Genomic DNA, 18,182 nt, shown 5'->3' with positions numbered 1-18,182 from the left:
AACTATGAGAAGGAAACATTGAAGTTTGGTATAATAAAGAACTTTCCAATAGAAAGGAAGACCTAAGGAGGGAAAAAGCAGCTTCAGGTTGAAAATATAACAGAAGTTGGAATGCTCCCTGCAGAAGCAGCCCAAAGCTGAGATGTTCAGGGTCAGTTGGGACCAAACCTTATGGGTTGTTGCCAAATGCTGGTCCTTGAATAGCTGCATGATTTGGATCAGGGACACTTTCACAAATGTGGCCTTAGAGGCACGCCTGCCCCACCTCATGGAGAATCAGCTTCATTCTCCTGCCAGGTGCCTGAGGTTTTAAAAAATGCCCCTTGTTTGGAACCACTGTGCCTGAACAAGATTTTATTTTGCTCTACCTGTGTGATTTAATCATTCTACTTTTTAGAAGTAATGTTTCATGGTTTTCTCCGATTGTAAATAAAATGCATGCTCTTTGCAAGGAATTAGGAGAACACAAAAAAATTAGAATGCAAGTATTCTTGGTAGTTAGGAAAACAAAACAATACAACACAATGCAAAACAACATAGTCATAGCAACTTTACTAGAAATTCTGTCCAAGAAGAACATAAAAGTCACATTAATTCCATCACTGAGGGGTTCATTCAGATAAACAATATTCATTTGGTTCCAGGCTCTGTTCTAGATGTTTAGGATGCATGAGTCAACAAGAATCAATGAAGCCACTTGATGGAGCTTTCAATATAGCAAGAGGGAAGGTGTCATTGAATTTGTTGAATTCTTTCTAGACTATTTTTTCTCTGCACATGGGTTGTATTTATTTCGAGTATCAATAAAATACTGGAATACCATGGCATAGTGGTGAGGATTTGGGCTGAGGAGTCAGACCCATCTTCTGGTTATAGTCCCATCACCCACCTACTGAGCAAATTGTTGGACCACACACAGCTTCAGTTTACCATCTGTAAAATAGCTAAAATCATGTTCCTCCTGTATCGTTATTAGGAGAATGATCAATAAAGAACACTGCTTGGGGCATACAAAGCCCCTGATATATGGACCAGCAGTTATCGCATCGCCACCATCCCCCACCCCTGCCATCGCCATCACTATCAGAGTATCCTTAGTCTGATCTTGTTTGGCAATCACGATACATTCATTTGTTTTCTAGGTCAGACGAGAATTACTTGAAAAAAAAAAGATCCCTTCCTGTTTGCGCGTTGCCTCCATACCTGTTCCAGGAATTGGCCTGACAAATATTGACCAGGCAACTGCCGGGTTCAGACCCCACTGTTCCCTGGGTAGGAGGCCACGCAGTGCAGCTGATGGCTCGGCGTCCCCAGGTCCTTGCTGTGAGTACTGGACTTCCCTTGTGCCCAAAGAGAAGGCAGAGGTGGCGGCTCTTCCTCTGTTCCTGCTGCTCTCTGTCTCTGTTTCTCTCTGTTTCTGTCTCTGTCTGTCTCTTTCTCTCTCTGGCTTTGGGTCCAGGGATAGAGATGCGAGCCCCTGAAGGAAGAATGCATGTGTGTCCTGCCTCCAAGTCATGAAGGAGGAATTTCAGGTTTCAAATAGCCTTTTATGGAAAACTTGGCCTTCAAGAATGTTGAGACAGGAACCCCAGCTCTTCTGAGCAGTTAGAAAACAGAACAACACGACACAAAGCAAAATGATGATGTTGTAGCAGATTTACTAGAAACACTATTATATGAAAAAGGTAACACTTAAGAGCCGAGGTCTGCAATTAGCATCTTGCCCCTGATACTCACCAGACTTTGAGCCTCTGTTGTTCCATATATACATCAAGGATAATAATTTTGCCTTCTGAAGCTTCCCAGAAGGACTCAATTAAATGACATAAAGCAGCATTTCTCAACAAAAACAGTATGAGCATTTGGGAAGAATCATTCTTCATTGTGTGTGACTATTTTGAACATTTCAAAGACTTTGAGTCCCTGACCTCACCCACTAGATGCCATTAGCACTCCCTCTTCCGTCCTTGAGATGATACAAAATCCCCACCTACCCCCACCCTGGGGCAACGGCAGACACCTCTGATTGGAAACCAGTTATACCATATATCTAATATCCCAAACACACAGTAAACACTTGAAGGAAGCTCTTGATTTTCCTCTGGGATCTTTCTGAAAAAGGAAGAAGACAATGAATTTGACATAATTAAACTCAGTCCTGGTGAAAGGAGATGAAAACAAACATTCTATACTTCTACCAGGTGCTTTATATTTTGTACGTCAAGTAATCCTAAGCAACCCCACAAGATAGGTATGTGTCATATTTGCATTTTGCAAGTGGCCCCAGATTCAGAGAGGTTCTGTTGCACAGTGAATTACTGGCAGAGCCTTGATTCAAACCCAGATTCCTGCTTTGGGAAATAGATCCTTCTATAAGTCTGGAAATCTTTGGGGTGCAGTAGGGTAGAAAATGGTAGTCAGTTCAATTGGATAAGAAAAACAAACCAGAAAGGTTTCATAACAGGCTTATTTCTTATTTCACCCAAGGGCAGACCAATTTTCAAATTGTTCTGCATCTTCCAAATCCTTCTTCAAAGGAAAACCTAACGCATATAGGGAATCATTAAGCAAGTAGCTGACACTGGTTTGTGTGGAGGCAGACAGTATGTGGCCTTGGGAAATGACCAACAATACTTTGACCAGCAAACGTATTTCAACATAACAGATAAAGAGGCCGCATTTGTCCCTTCCTGACAGCTTGCCTTTGTAGCGTGACAGTTTTTAGGGCACGAGGAGCTATAAACCATTTGCAAAAATATGATCTCTCCCACATTGTATGAGGTTTTTAATTGGTTCAGGAGTCACTGGTTTGGGCAAAAAATACTAAAGGTGATGGTTACAACCCAGCCTTTATCAGGAAAGAGTAACAAGGATTAGTTGTTCCACAGTAGCAACTACTGTGGAAATGGGATAAGGGAAGAGCCAGCTTTGAAGGGAGCAAGAGGTCGATCCTGACCTTCACTGAGGACAGCACCACCAGGACAGTTCCAGGTGGCCTGTGAGCACGTGGTAGTGGCGGGGGGGGGGGTGAGGCCAAGAGGGAAAGGAGGGCACTGGACATGGCAGAGCCAGCAGAGACAGGGTGACCTACACTGCAATGCAACAAGGGCTGGAGCTGCAGCCCCTGTCCTGAAACAAGGGGCCCTCCTGCTGCTGCTGCTGCTGCTGCTGCTGCTCCACTTTGACTCCCTGGAGGTGAGCAGAAGTCTTTTCCTATACATTTTATAACTTAAAAAACACACAAGGGATATCTCCCCTAACTCCTGCATCAATTGGGAAATAAGTTTCAACTACTGTGTGTAATGAGCAATCAAGCAATACTGGAAAGAGCAGGCTTGATTGAGACCGAAGCGGATCTCGTGCTCATGTTTCCTCCTGGCTCCCTCTGCCCTGCTGCTTTTTCATCCTCCTGGTCCTGATGGCTGCTTAGGTCCTCGGGTCTAAGGGCAGACCCGGGGGGGGGGGGGGGGGGCTCCTCTTCCTTTTAGGGCCTCACCTAGTAGTGCACACACCCTCTCTCTTTGCTGATTGGCACGTATATAGCTACATGGCCACACCTACCGCAAGGAAGACATATCATTCGTTGCTACTGAGTCCTGTGCATTTACTCCATAGAATTTTTCTCAATTTATAGTTATGTATAAATTTGCTTATTTAGCTATGGAGTGTCACCCCAACAATATCCTAAGATCCTGAGGTCCGGAATTAAGATTATTTCCTTCCCCTACTGGAAAATGGGTATCAAATGCAGTTTCCTGAACCAGGTAGGTGCTTGAAACTTACTGAACAATTGACAGAATGACTAAAAAGAGGAAGAAAAAAGGAAAGGGAGGGAGGGAGGGAGGAAGGAAGGAAGGAAGGAAGGAAGGAAGGAAGGAAGGAAGGAAGGAAGGAAGGAAGGAAGGAAGAAGAAAAAGATGAAAGAGGAAGAAAGGGAGAAACAGGGGGAGAAGGGCAGGAGAGAATAGACCACAGAAGTGTTTTTTGGTTTTTTCGTTTTTTTTTTTTTTGCATGGGCAGGGTCCGGGAAATGAACTCACGTCTTCGGCATGGCAGGGGAGAACTCTGCCACTGAGCCATGGTTGCCTGCCCTACAGAAGAGTTTTTGTAACTCATAGTCCTTTAGTCAACAAAATCGTGTGGCTGTCAAACAGATAAAAAAGACTGCTCTGATTGAGGCCTTGGGGAAAATTGTCTGGCTCTTGGCTACTCCTTCACCGCCTGTTCTCTGCAGAGCCTCTTGGGGGACTCAGTTTGAATGGAGGGTTATTGTGCAAGCAATAATTCATAAATCAAGTCATTTATGTAGGTGAATGACCTGCTCACCACCTTGTTTTCAGACAATGGGGCCAGCTTGGCTGTGGATGCTTGGAGCAGGGATGCTGGCTTCTGTCCATTGTCAGCCCTTCCCTGCCCATGGAGATAAGAGTCTGCGGGTGCCCCAAACCCCCAGGAATCAGCTGCCAGAGGCAGCCCCAGCCTACCACAAAATCACGCCAACCATGACCAAGTTTGCTCTGCGTTTGTATAAGCAGCTGGCAGCAAAGTCCCCAGGAAATATCTTCTTCTCGCCCGTGAGTATCTCTTCCACCCTTGCCCTGCTGTCTCTTGGGGCTCAAGCGGACACCCTGTCTCAGATCCTGGAGGGCCTGGGCTTCAACCTCACTGAGACCCCAGAAGCCGACATCCACGGGGGCTACCAGAGCCTAATCCATACCCTTGACCTGCCCAGCCCCAAACTTGAACTGAAAATAGGAAACTCCCTGTTCCTGGACAAGCAACTGAAGCCTCAGCAGCAGTTTTTGGACCGCATCAAGGAGTTGTATGGTGCTTTTGCTTTTTCTGCCAACTTCACGGATTCCATTACAACTGGGAGGCAGATTAATGACTATGTAAGGAAGCAAACGTATGGGCTAATCACGGACTGCCTTCCAGAGTTCAGCCAAGACACGCTCATGGTTCACCTGAATTACATCTTTTTCAAAGGTGAGGGCTTACTTGGATCAAATTATTGCCTCCTCCCTATAAGTAAATGCTCTTACCCCAGAGACACAGCCAACAGGTTCTCCAAGTCTCAGGAAACTGGACTCCAAGTTCTATGATGAAAGAGTTTCTTGCATTCTTTTCTATTTTTGTTTAAATTATTTAATTTTTTTCACCAGATATTGGTATAAGGTTAAAAAGCCCATAAAAGAGAAAAAACTATCTCCTGCACCACCTCCTGCCACCATCCTAGCCCTATTCTCAAAAGGCAACTACCTGGAACCCTTTTAGCTGTTTTTTTCCTGGTAGTTACCTCCATATATTTAAATAATAATCATTCACTACAATTTCTTGACTTAATGTTCAATTTCTCTTGCCATGATTCGTCTATCCCTTTCCCATTCTGACTTTTTTAAATACTATCTCACTTTTCTATTTACTATTTTTGGAAAATTCTTTTTTTATATATTATGGTATATTTCAAACATACAGAAATACATAGAGAACAATATTAAAATCATACATATGAAGAATGAACAACTATTAACAATTTATCATGTACTTCAGATTTTTATTTTTTAAGATATAGTATTACAGATACGGATCAAATCCTGTTTAATGCTTCCCTGGTCCCATTTCTCTCCTCTCATCCCTTCTCAGAGGCAACCATGGTCCTAGGGCTGGTGTGCTTTCCTCTTGTCCACATGTCCACCCATCAACATTCCTGTGTGACAATGTGGATGTGTTTTTAAATTTTACACAAACAGTATCATACTGTATATATTATTATGCATTTATTTTTTATCGTCATTATCACATCTTTACTGATATAAATCATTTATTTTGGTTGTTGCTTTGAACACTTCACGATTTTATCATTCTTTCTGTTTACTTTTTGTAACATTGGTTATTTCCTGGATTCCTTGCATATGTATCTATTTCTTCCTGGGAAACTGAGCTCTTCCACTTAAAAAAAAAAAACTCAAACCTAGAGTTTATCCAGATTTCCTCAGTTTTTATCCCATGTTCTTTTTCTGACCCAGAAGCCCATCCAGGATCCCAAATCACATTTGCTTTTCGTGTCTCCTTAGAATCCTCTTGTCTGTGACAGTTTTTCAGGTTTTCCTTGTTTTGATGACCTTGACGGTTTTGAGGCTGGCTGGTCAGGGATTTTCTAGAATGTCCCTCAATCAGGATTTGTCTGATGCATTTCTCATGATTAGACTGGGGTTACAGGTTTTAGGAGGAAACCGCAGAGGTAAAGTACAATCTTATTATATTTTGTGGCATGTTGACCTTTATCTGGCTGAGGTAGTCCTTGGCAAGTTTCGCTACTGTCAAGTTACTCTTCTTCCCTCTGCTGTACTGTAGTGTCTGGAATGAAGCTACTATAGCGGCCCACACTTAAGGCATGGGGAGCTACGCTCCACCTCCTTGAGCATGGAGTATTTGCATAAATTATCTACAGTGCTTCTGCACAGATTTATCCCCAATCAGCCATTTATTTAATTATTCAATCATGTATTCATATCTGTACGGACTCATGGATATTTGCTTTATACTCTGGGTTAAAATCCAATACTACTTTATTTTGTTGCTCAAATTCTTCCAGCTTTGACCATTAGGGGCTCTTTCAGTTGGTTCCTGTGTCCCTTTAACAACCCGATCTTTGTGGGGTTTTTTTCTTTTTTTAGGGGGAGAGTACTTCCTTACTTTCTGGTACTACAAGATGCTCCAGGCTTGTCTCATATATTTCCTGCCCTAATCCTAGAGTCTACTGTTTCTCCAAGGATCCCAACTTATTTACCTTTAAAAAAATTACGCTTTTAAGGTTTATTCATGTTGATATATAGAATCAATGTTCATCATTTAGATGGATATTTTTGTATGCTATATGGCAGGGGTCACAGTTCATCCTTTTTCCATGTGAATATCCCCTTATTGTAGCACCATTTGCTTAATTTTTGCTTGCTTGGTTTTTCATTTGTTTGCTTGTTTGTTTGTTTGGAAAGTGCATGGGCCAGGAATCAGACCTGGGTCTACCACATGGCAGACAAGAATTCTACCATTGAATTACCCTTGCACCCTTTAGATGGATATTTTATATGGTCCTAGTTATTCACTGTTACAGCCATGGACAGCCTAGTGCATACCTCCTCATGTACTTGTGCTAGAGCTCCTAGAAAGAGCACTGCTGGGTTGGGGGTATACACACCTTCAGTGCTGCTAGCCTTTACCATATTGTACTCCTGCCAATATAATATAAGAAATTTCATTACTCCACATCTTTGCCATACTTGCTAATGTCAGATCTTTCCATGTTTGCCAAATCAATGGCCATGTGTGTGAACTGTTATCTGATTGTGATCTTTCACAATTTTTTAGTGAAGTTAAATTTAGGTTCATTTGTTTATTAATCATTGTGCGCCTCCTCTGTGAATTGCTTTACTTTAAAATATTCTGGATATTAATATTAATCCTTTGTAAGTTATGTAGCAACTATCTTCTCATAGGAAGTCACTTATTATTTAACTTGTTCATGGAATCTTTTGTAATAAAGAAGATAGTTTTACTATCCTTTACTTTGTCTAGTTTATCAGTCCTTTCCTTGATGGATTGTAATTTTTATAAAATGTTCTTTCTTACTACAAAGTCATAAGTATATTAATCTATATTTCATTCTAAGTAAGTTGTTCTTAAAATGTCTTCTTATTAAAGCTTTGCTTTTTTTACTTTAGGTCTCTAGCTCACCTGGAGTTTATCATTGCTCATAGTGAGAGGTAGCAAAAGTCTATGAGTAGCAAATTCTCATTGTCTGAGAATATGTTTCATTCTCTTTTCAAATTTGAACAATAGTCTAACTAAGTATAGAATTATAAGTTTCCATGTATTTTTCTCAGTATTTTGAATATTTTTCCATTGTCTTCTGGCCTCTGTGGTATTTATTATGAGAGTTCTGCTTTTAGTTTAATGGTTGTTTCTTTGTTGTTAACCTATCTCTTCTTTCTGGTTGCTCTTAAGACATTCTCATAGTCTTTCATGATCTGCAGGGTTATCATGATGCTCCAGATGTGTTTTATTTCTATTTATTCTCTTTGGAATCATATCAACTCTTTCACTCTGAAGACTCATATCTCTTTTTAATTTTGTAAAATTCTCCTCCATTCTATTGCACCTCTCCTGTTTCTCTTTTCTCTCCTTTTGGAGCTCGATTAGAAATAGGGTGGATTCTATAATTTCACCTTTTGAATTCTTCATACTTCTTACCTGTTTATCTCTTTGTGCTGCCTTCTGGGTGATTTCTTTACTTCTAACTTTCAATTTACTAATTCTTTCTTAAACTATGTCTGTTGTTTAACCCATCCACTGAGTTTTCAATTTCACAGGCAATATTTTCATTTTATGAATTTATATTTTAATAAAATGACCTGTTCTTTTCTTACAGATTTTCTTCATTCTTTTTTTTTTGCATGGGCAGGTAACAGGAACCAAACCCAGGTCTCTAGCATGGCAGGCAAGAACTCTGCCTGCTGAGCCACTGTGGCCCACCCTATTCATTCTTTTTAAAAACACATTTTTGAAAAGTTCCTTTCAGGTTATTCTATATCTGAAAATCTCAAATAATGAATTCATTGTTTTATTGAATTTGCTGATTGCCTCTCAAGAGGATTGAAATTTTGTCTTTGAGATTATCTTGAGTAAAAATTATTTTCTGTGTGAATTTCTTAAGGCCTGGGTTCTGGAAGTGTCTCTATGAAGCAATTTCATATTAGCCTCTGGCCTAGTCCCATTGCTTTCACTGGTTTTATATTGATATCTTAGATGAGGAGTAATATTCCTGCCTTGTGTGGGTAATGAGAACATAGACTTATTTCTATGGGCAATTCTTTCATTTTTATACAATGTTCTTTCTTACTTGGAGCAGTGACCTTTCCTGCTTTATCTCTGGGCAGCTGGGCAGAAATTTTAGTCTAGGCTTTCCAGATAGGTAAGAGATTGCCTTTTGAGCTCCTGGCTATTTACAGAGAACTCAGTTCCAAATGTGGGCCTCAGTTTCATTTACTGATCCTGAGAAGACATTATAATCCCTACAGCCTATGTCTGATTCTGAAATTCTGTGAGTCAGATAACTTTAGCTCCCACTGAGAGATATATATCCCTTCTTTGTTTCTGGAACCTTGGTTTCTTGTTTTTGAGCTGGGCTATTTGCTTATTTATTTTTCCATTATTTTATCCAGGATTACTAAGTATTTAAGGAAGGAAAAGGGTTTTCTACTTTAATTCAGTCTATAATACTAACCAGAAGTCTCAAGGGCCTGAGTTTAATTGCTTTTGATTCTACAGAAGCTAATACATGACCAAACATATTTTAAATGTCTGCCAAATGAATGATTTCATGCTAAACTTTGTTCTCATGTTTGAAACTTCTAAGAATAGTATTAATTCATTCTTTCAAGAACACATATTAAGAATTGACTACATTTCAAGGACTTTGCTAGCCTCTTCAGAAAATCTACAAATAAGATAGAGCTTCCCACCTTTGTGTATTTCACAGCCCTATGGGGGTTATAAATAAACAAAGAGGTAAATCCAACTCAGTAGGATAATGACTGCTTTGCTTTCATAGGTATGGGGTTCCATGGAGCTCTCAAAAGTAACATCTATCCAACTTGGGAAATGAGGGTAGTCTTCTTGGAAGAAGATACATCTAAGAGGAGGCATAATGAATAAGTAAGATTTAGTCAGGTGAAGAGGCTGTTGGATACACTGGGAAAAGAGGATTCAAGTTGAAAAAAAAAAAAACAGCATGTGCAGAGGCCCAGGGTAGAGACGATATTTCATTTTTAAAGAACTGAAACAAATTCAGTTTTCTTGTGTCTTTGAATTCAATAGGGGAATGTTCAGGGGGAGTGCCAAAAGCTGCACTGAAGAGGTAAGTAGAAGCCATGTTGGGAATCCTGGACCATATCTAGGGTTCCCATAATTGCAAAAAATTTTAAGCACTAGAGTTATATGATAAGATCTGTTGAGAAAGATCAGTCTGGCTGCTATGGTTTGGAAGTGAATAATAATAGGAAAGAAGAGACAAGTTAGGAGTTTCTCAAAATGGTCCAAAGTAAGTATGATGGTAGCTTTGATGAAAGTTGTGGCTTTGGAGGTAGAATCAACAATACCTGGTCATTTACTGGGTATGTGTATGAGTGGCAGGATGACCCAGACCCTTCCCCTGTCACCAAGACCAGTGCTTTCAGGAGGTCAAGTCAGGATGTACATGGAATTTATAAGTAATAAGAGATAAGATAGTACATTTTGAAGTGACATGACCAACTGGGTCTACATCTACAATTCTGTCATAATGGGTTTTTGCATTATATATGAGATTTTATTAACCTTATTCTTTCCAGTTTGGATTTTAGAGATTTGGAGGGGTGGTTCTTGAGCTTCTCTGGAATGCAGCCTCATGTAGGTAGAAGATTGTTGTCTACAAGCAGCTTGGAAATGAAGAGTCAACCCAGGGATTGCAAAGAATCTGCACTGTGCAGTCAGATTCAGAGGCCAATTCCAATGTCACCTTTTAAAGGTTCTACAGATTAGAATGTTGACACAAATTCAGAGACTCGCTTTCCTCATCTCTAACATGGGGATGATAATACTTATTCCATTTTAAGTGTTATGAAGATTTGAAAAGATCATGTCTCACACATGGAAGGTGCTTAGTAGCTGACAAATATTTGCCCTCTTGAAGGCTAAGAAATGGAACAAAATCAGAAGTCAATAGAGCTCAAACTCTAGTGACTTGCTTTAGTGACTGAGTCAGGCCTAAATTTGGCCTCCTGATTCCTGTAACAGTGTCATTTCTTTGTCTCATACTTATACCCAAATGGGAGTCACAAAAACCAATGTGGTTTTGTGTATGTCTACCCAGAGGCACTCTCTCAGATTATGTTCTCATTGTTTTATGGATTCTGTGTTCTCAGCAAAGTGGAAGCATCCTTTTAATAGTTACCAGACCCAGAAGCAGGAGAGCTTCTTTGTGGACGAGAAGACCTCTGTCCGGGTCCCCATGATGCACCAAAAGGAAATGCATAGGTTCCTCTATGACCCAGAGGTGGCTTGCACTGTCCTCCAGATAGAATACAGCGGAAATGCCCTGACCCTGCTGATCCTTCCGGATCCAGGAAAAATGAAGCAGGTAGAGGCTGCTCTGCAGCCCGAGACTCTGAGAAAATGGGGCCAATTGCTCCTGCCCAGGTAAGTGTCAGAGCAAAAGGACTATGACAGACTGTGTTCAAGGACCTGAGAGGTCTTGCACAACTCTAAGTTTGAGTCACAGTTCTCCCTTTTGCTAACTATGTGATTTAGGGAAACTTTCTCACCACTTTGGGCCTCGGATTTCCTCAACTATAAAAAGAGTAATACATACCTCACTGGATTTCTGATAGGATTAATTGAGTTAGTACTCATAGAGAACTTAGCCTGGTACCTGTTGCATGACAAGTGCTCTCTGGATATGAATCATTATTAACTCTTCCTGGCTGTCTTTCTGGGCCCAATTTCCTTTTCTCTTGTTCCCCTCCTCCTCTTAGTAATAATTTAATCCCAGAAGATAATTCAGTGTGGCCAACAAATCAGGTCAAGGGCAATTCTTGAGAATAAACATAACCCCATAGAACAATGTATTTTTTAAAAGGTGCCTCTTTTTTAACAAGAAAAAAAGAGAGAGAGAGAAAAAAACGTGCCTCTTATTAAGTTAAAACACTTTTTAAGAAATTAAGTACCAAGAAGTACATTGTAAAAATCAAAATGCCAATTTTATGCAATCTCTATCATCCCCTGCCATCTCATTTGCTGTTTGCCTGTTGGTTTTGTCATAGCAGTTTCAGCTTGTCTAATTTCCCAAGACCCCTTCACTGTCTAAGCTCTTCTTTAGGTGAATTTTCCTTTGTGGGTTACTCTGGAATAAAATCTGGCCCTGAATTTTGGTTACCTATTACTGTATAACAAACCATCGCAAAACAGAATGGCTTAAACCAATCATTGAGTATCTCTCTCAGTTCTGTACACTGACTGGTCTCACCTGGGTGGTTTTCACTTGGCTTCTCTCATGTGGTTGCCATCAGATGGTGTCTGGGGCTGGAGTCATTGGAGGCTTCCTTGCCCTTATGCTTGGTATCTTAGCTGGGATAGCTGTAACAGACAGGAGAGCAGCATCTCTCTCCGTTCAGCATCTCTGAAAGGCTAACTTGGGCTTTCCCATGGCACAGAAGCCTCAGAATAACTCTTCTTACATGGGAGCTCATGGCCCCAAGAGAGATGATCTAAAAGGCAGAAAATGGAAAGCTGCCACATTTTCAAGGCCTGAACCTGAAAATCAACACTGGGGCACTTCTGCCAAATTCTATTGGTCAAAGCAATCCCAGAACTCACCCATATTCAAGGGCAGGGGAATATAAACTCCACCCTTTGGGCAGGCCACGGTGGCTCAGCAGGTAAGAGTGCTTGCCTGCCATACCAGAGGACCCGGGTTTGATTCCCGGTGCCTGCCCATGTAATAAAATAAAAAAAATAAATAAATGAACTCCACCCTTTGATAGCCAACTTTAACCCAGCACAACCTGATGGGCACCAGGCACTGTTCATACCCGCAGAATTCTAGTCTCGGTGCCCCATCCACACTGAAGTACCAGGGATTGAGAAAGAGTGTTTTGTATCTTGGCAGGGAACAAGGCACCAGATAAAAGGTATAGAGGTCAAAGGAAGAGGAAAGGCTGGGATTTAAGGAATGGTACCTGTTGTCCATTAACTTACATAGCTCTAGCTAGTTGCTGATGACCAGCTCATAGTCTCAGCTCCCTTGGGGTGAACTTACCCTTTCTTCCATCCCACAATATAGAATTTTCCAGACCCCTGGATTTTCTCTCAGGAAGAGTTTAACTTGATGTCTTCTCCTTTGCCTTTAATAAATAAAGACAGCCCAAGATACTCTCCTAAATTCCAGATGCTCCCTATTACTGTTTCTCTTGGCAACAACAGCTAAAATATCATAGGCATTTTAATTGGCTTCAGACATAAACATTTCAGAGTTGGCCAGGTTTCTTTCCATTTAGTTGTGAGGAAGGTTAGCTTGCCTAGGTGTGTCATCCCTCCTTGTACTCCATTCATTTATTCGTTTATACTTGTTGAACACCTAATATGTTAAGCTTTCTAACAAACCCTCCTCTGCTAGACTCTATTCGAACCTTCCCCACTGGCTTGGGGTATGGTCTTCAAGTCCTGCTGAAGGAAAAAGTTGTAAAGTAGGATAAGGTGTCTTTTCATTTCATTTCTCCTCCCCTTCATTGTTAAACTCCTGGCTCCCGAATGAATCCCACTTCAATTAGGCATCAGAGGCCTCATATTTCCTCAGGAGTTAAACTGGCAATGATTCTGTAATCTGAATGAGATACTAAAATCTGAATTCATTAAACTGGGTCCTAAAAGCCAGGAGGCAGAGGTTTCCAAGTTGGTGATCAACTAATGAGCTTGTAGGTACTCTAGCAGTTGTAATTCAATAACTAAGGAGAAAGAATATGCCCAGGGAGAAAAGAAGAGATTTAATCTGGATGAAAAGAAGCTTCTAAACTCAACCCAGGGAATGTGGCAACCCTGATGGAAAGGCATAACAGTAGCTGGGGTGAGAGTCAGCATACTGATTTCTATCATATACATGATTTTGCTTTTGATCCTCACAACAGCCCCATGGATGGCCATTACTAAGTCATTTTTTAAGGGAACTAAAGATTAAACAGGGGAGAGATTATAGTGGCTTGTATTAGGGGGATGCCAGTAGATGGATACAGGATATAGTTCAGCGGTTGAGCCGACAGAACTTGATGATAGAATCACATACAAAGATGGGGGAATATTAAGATATTTACCTCACATGTTACTATGTGGATTTGATCAGTTAGACCTTATAAAAACTTAACCCAGTGTTTGGAACCTGAAGACCCTCTATACACATGAGTGAAGATGATAGACATATGGATGTGTAAGTTTTTTCAGATCCAGACACAAGGTACTCTGAGGTTTAAAGGAAATGTGGTTCTAGGTTGTGGGATATTCCTTACCTGGTAACCCTGTGGGAAGACTGGTCCACACTGGGTGGGGACACTACTCTCTGAAACATGGGCTGCCAGCAGACAGGGCAAGAAGAGTAGGTATATTAAATCAGCATCATTTCTCTGCTTACTTCTCCAGTCTGTTGGATTTGCATTTGCCACGGTTTTCAATTTCTGGAACATATAACCTGGAAGAAATACTTTCCCAAATTGGTCTTACCAACATATTCAATTTAGAAGCTGATTTTTCAGGAATTGTTGGAAATCTCAACAAAACCATCTCCAGGGTAAGGTGGTAAATGTGTGTGGGGTGGGACTATGAGGGAGGTAAAGGGGAAGGGGAAAGTTTTTTTTGTTTTAACACTCATTGGGTTTAAAAGTCAAACTCTTCTCTATTTTTCTGATTTTGGTTCTTTAATACCACACCTTTAAAGTTCATTTTTACTATTACCCAAGCAAATATCTCATGGGCAGATCTCTTTTTACCTCCCCTTCTTCTAGACCTTATAGTCTGAAAAGCAGACATGCAATGTTCTGAATAGAGTAGAGACTCACGCAGGGTCATCTATGGAGCCAGATTTGCCCCAGGTGTGGAAAATGCTTTGTTTCAATTCCTTATACTTTCTCCTAGGGAATATGGTGAAAGGCTATCTGCCTTTTTTCATAGCCATAGAGAGTAGAAGGGCATGAAGAGAAGATGTATTAGCTAGCTTTTCTGCAGTAACAAACAACCCCCCAAATCTCAGTGCCTTACCAAAACAAACTTTTGATTCCTGTTCATATTGCCTGTCAGAAGCGTGTCACTCCATCTGGCTACAGATCTGCTTCACATATATTCTTTCTTCTAGGTTGTAAGTTAAAGAAGAAGCCCCTATTTGGGACAGATCATTCTCTTCGCAATGGGAAGAAAGTAAAAGAATGTGTGCAATGGTTCTTAATACTTCTTCCCAAACATGGCCTATGTCACAGCTGCTCAGATAATATTGGCCAAAACAAGCCCCATAATCAAAGCCAGTGTCAGTGGGGTGGCCTGAGTTCTCCTCCCTCCTGAGGGATTTTAAGTCATGTGGAATGGGCAACCTGCTACTCTGATTTTTTTCCACTAAGGCACCTCTAGGGAACTCCTAGGGTTCCACCAAGCCCAGTTTGTTTTGCCCATTTCCTCCTCACACCATTGGTGTGGGAAGGATTCTTACCCTAAGATTCCAGGAATGGCCAAACACATGAAACCTGACATTAGACAAGTGAAATCACCAGGAGTTTGTTAGTCAAGTATACTGACGGCCCTGGAAGGGGGGACACTGCATGCCATTTGGCCACGTAGGGTTTGCACTCAGAAGCAGAGTGAACCTGCAGGGCTGTGAGAGGCAGGCTTTACAGTAACGAGAAGGTGGGCTGCTCCCAGCTTCCTGCAAGAGGATGTGATTGGCTTGTTCGAATAATTTCATGAGCTGGAAGGTGGCCTCTCCCAGATTCCTGCGAAAGGATGTGATTGGCTTTTTCGAATAATTTCATGGGCTGGAAGGGAAATTAAATCCATTAGGTTGATAACCTGGTCCAGCTGTTAGGGAAACTAACCAGATAGAGAGTCTTTCCCGCTGGGTGTGAGGGTTTATCTGGCATGAGTAGGGGAACTAATGCTTAAACTTTTGGACTCTGTGACACTCAACAAAGGTAGCACATGAAGTATTAAGCTTTACAATACTGTTTAAAAACCACTGATTTAGGACAACTGAGCCAATTTTAAAGATGATGAAATTGTAAAACGGAGGCCTAGAGGTGTTAAGTGTGGTGTGTAGTAGAAAATGACCCCCAAGCCTGTGCTGTGCACTCCCAGGCACTCAAGAAACGCACAGAAAAGTCACTGTTGGGTTTTTGCAACCTGGTTTGCAGTCAGGCAGCTCTCAGCCCTGTGCAGGCCTATTTGTCTTCTTGTTAAAGAGCAAACAGCACTGGCAGAGTAAACCCTCATGACATAATGGAGTATGAGAAAGAGGAAGTGAAATGAAAAAATGAAAGGCTTGAGCTGCTTCCTAAGAAGGCAGGGTATGTGGGGCCTGAATAGGATAAGACTTTTGGCCTCCAACTTCATAGTGCAGCAAAAAAAAAAGGTATTTTCCCCCCCAGAACTGATGCTCTCTCTACCCCTCTACTCTCTTAGGTATCACACAAGGCGGTGGTAGACATGAGTGAGAAGGGGACCGAGGCAGGGGCTGCCTCTGGCCTCCTCTCCCAGCCCCAGCCTCTGAATACAACTTCGGCTCCACATGCCCATTTCAACAGACCTTTTCTCTTGCTCATTTGGGATGTGACCACCCAGAGCTTACTTTTCCTGGGAAGAGTCGTCAACCCAGCTGCAGGGTGACTGTTCTGGGAGGCCAGAGGGTGTCTTGTTTCTCTCCAGACCAAACAGGAAAGTCAGCACCTGCCTGCATCATGGGACTGTTGTAGGACCAGTCACCAAGTGAGCAAAGAGTCCAATAAAGTTGGCAATGAGTTTTGTGAACACTGAGGAGCAATGCTTAAGCAAGAAGATCAGTTCCAACAAGAGCTTCCAGTCATTCACTCTGTAATATCCTCACATCTTGTGTCAAACTGTGGTCAGAAAGTTGAAAATGAAAACAGTCCTCATGTTACAGTCCCCTGAAAGGCCACCACCACTATCACCCCTGCTAATACTTCCCTGGTGTCCTTTGGGTAAGAGTCACAGTAAAAGGACAAAGGATATAAGGAGTTATCAGCAACTGTCTCCCTTCACAGTGGCCCATCTCAGCTGCACAGTGAAGTGAAGTCATCCTGAGACACCATTGCCCAGATGTCAGGTGGCAATGGGAAGAGGTTGCAACTGGGTCAGGATTCCACACCACGCTCCATGAAGAGAAAAGGGTGCTGAGGATGGACCAGTGCTAGAAAGGTCAAATATAAGCATCAAGAACAGAGCATTGGAGCAGAGGGGCAGACCTGAGATCAAGGCAGTGAGAGGGAAAACAAGTCAGATGTAAGGCAAAAATATGACAAGTAGGTGAAGCTTGAGGGCACTATTCAATTGAGATGGACATTCTTCAGAGGTCAGAGGTCCTACTCCCACAAGTATGCCTCTCCAGTCTTAATGAGGCATCCCTCTGAAACTAGAAGAGAAACACAAAGAGATGCCAACCTAGCTGTATGCACAAGCTGTGTATAGAACAATACCCAGTCACCAGGACGAGACCTGTGCAAGACCTAGAGGTGCTGTTGATGGTACATGCCTAGGAAGTTGCCATCCCAGAAGGCACCACATTGGTTGAACCAGCCCCCGGTGCCCCCAGGGAGGTGTGACTTGAGTTGGATTTTGAAACCAGGTAAACCTTAAATATAGAGAAAGAGGCGAAAATAGTCTAGGGGAGGGCAGGGGAGATACATCACGAGCCAAGGCCACTGGTCAAACAAAGGAAATGATATATTCTGATAAGATAAAAGACAACCAGTTTTGTGGCAGAGAAATTTCATGTAGGACATAGTGGGAGCTAATGCTGGAGAGTTATTTGGAGGTAAAATGTTGGTGGCTTTTGAGGGAGGGGCAGGCACGAGGACTTTGTCCTATAGGCAGTGGACAATAATTGTAGGCTTGTGAGAAGATGGGATGTGGACAAAGTGGAGATTGGGAAAATCATCTGACAAGTGGGCATGGATTAACCTGAGAGGGGTGAAACCAGGGAAAGGGGCAGTCAGAAAGGTATGGCATTCTGGGCTCTTTCTTGCCCATCCCAAATCCCTCCTTTACCAAACCACTAGCATACATATTCCCATGTCCTACCAGCTCCCTTTGACCCTCACATACCCTACTCACCCTGTCCTGCCTATTGCTTTTGTAGAGAAGTAGAAACCCCAGAAGGTTGACCTCATATTGTGGGCAACCTGCCACATTCAATATTGTTCGGTTTGTTTGAACTGAAAATAGAGTAATAGCTATATTCAAATGCTTGATGATCTGCCACAGACCCAACAGTCAACTTGGATCTTGTGGGGAAAAAAGTGACTTACTTTCCTAGAGGCATTCAAGTCAGAGAAATTAAAGAAAAATTTCTTGAATCAAACATCATACATTGGGTCAGGCAG

At 41.8% G+C, this 18,182-nt stretch overlaps 1 protein-coding gene and 1 long non-coding RNA gene across 6 annotated transcripts in view; one reads left to right on the top strand and one right to left on the bottom strand.

Annotated features, from left to right (window-relative positions):
- Window positions 1-1,223: 1,223 nt before the first annotated feature.
- On the top strand, window positions 1,224-16,590 carry SERPINA11 (serpin family A member 11). 3 transcript variants are annotated; one of them, XM_077123446.1, is made up of 5 exons: window positions 1,224-1,323; window positions 4,341-4,986; window positions 10,962-11,235; window positions 14,224-14,371; window positions 16,246-16,590. In XM_077123446.1, the coding sequence occupies exons 1-5, from the start codon at window positions 1,297-1,299 to the stop codon at window positions 16,447-16,449; spliced, it is 1,299 nt and encodes a 432-aa protein (XP_076979561.1). In that variant the 5' UTR covers window positions 1,224-1,296; the 3' UTR covers window positions 16,450-16,590. The 3 variants fall into 3 exon arrangements, with proteins under 3 accessions (XP_076979561.1, XP_076979562.1, XP_076979560.1); XM_077123447.1 differs by lacking the exon at window positions 1,224-1,323 and adding an exon at window positions 3,029-3,195; XM_077123445.1 differs by lacking the exon at window positions 1,224-1,323 and adding an exon at window positions 3,570-3,764.
- Window positions 5,551-18,182, bottom strand: part of LOC143652160 (uncharacterized) — a 79,751-nt gene continuing 67,119 nt past the window's right edge. For all 3 annotated transcript variants that reach the window (XR_013160450.1, XR_013160451.1, XR_013160449.1), the window contains one exon: window positions 5,551-5,707. This is a non-coding gene — a long non-coding RNA (uncharacterized LOC143652160). The remainder of the gene's footprint in view (window positions 5,708-18,182) is intronic.

Source organism: Tamandua tetradactyla, chromosome 12, assembly GCF_023851605.1.
Source record: "Tamandua tetradactyla isolate mTamTet1 chromosome 12, mTamTet1.pri, whole genome shotgun sequence".
NCBI lineage: Eukaryota > Metazoa > Chordata > Mammalia > Pilosa > Myrmecophagidae > Tamandua > Tamandua tetradactyla.
This window is presented reverse-complemented; position numbering and strand designations above follow the sequence as displayed.

Coding starts and splice junctions, on each gene's coding strand:
- SERPINA11 (XM_077123445.1), top strand. CDS start 3,735: ATGGGTATCAAATGCAGTTTCCTGAACCAG. Junction 3,765..4,340: donor AATGCAGTTTCCTGAACCAG/GTAGGTGCTTGA, acceptor CCTTGTTTTCAG/ACAATGGGGCCAGCTTGGCT. Junction 4,987..10,961: donor GAATTACATCTTTTTCAAAG/GTGAGGGCTTAC, acceptor CTGTGTTCTCAG/CAAAGTGGAAGCATCCTTTT.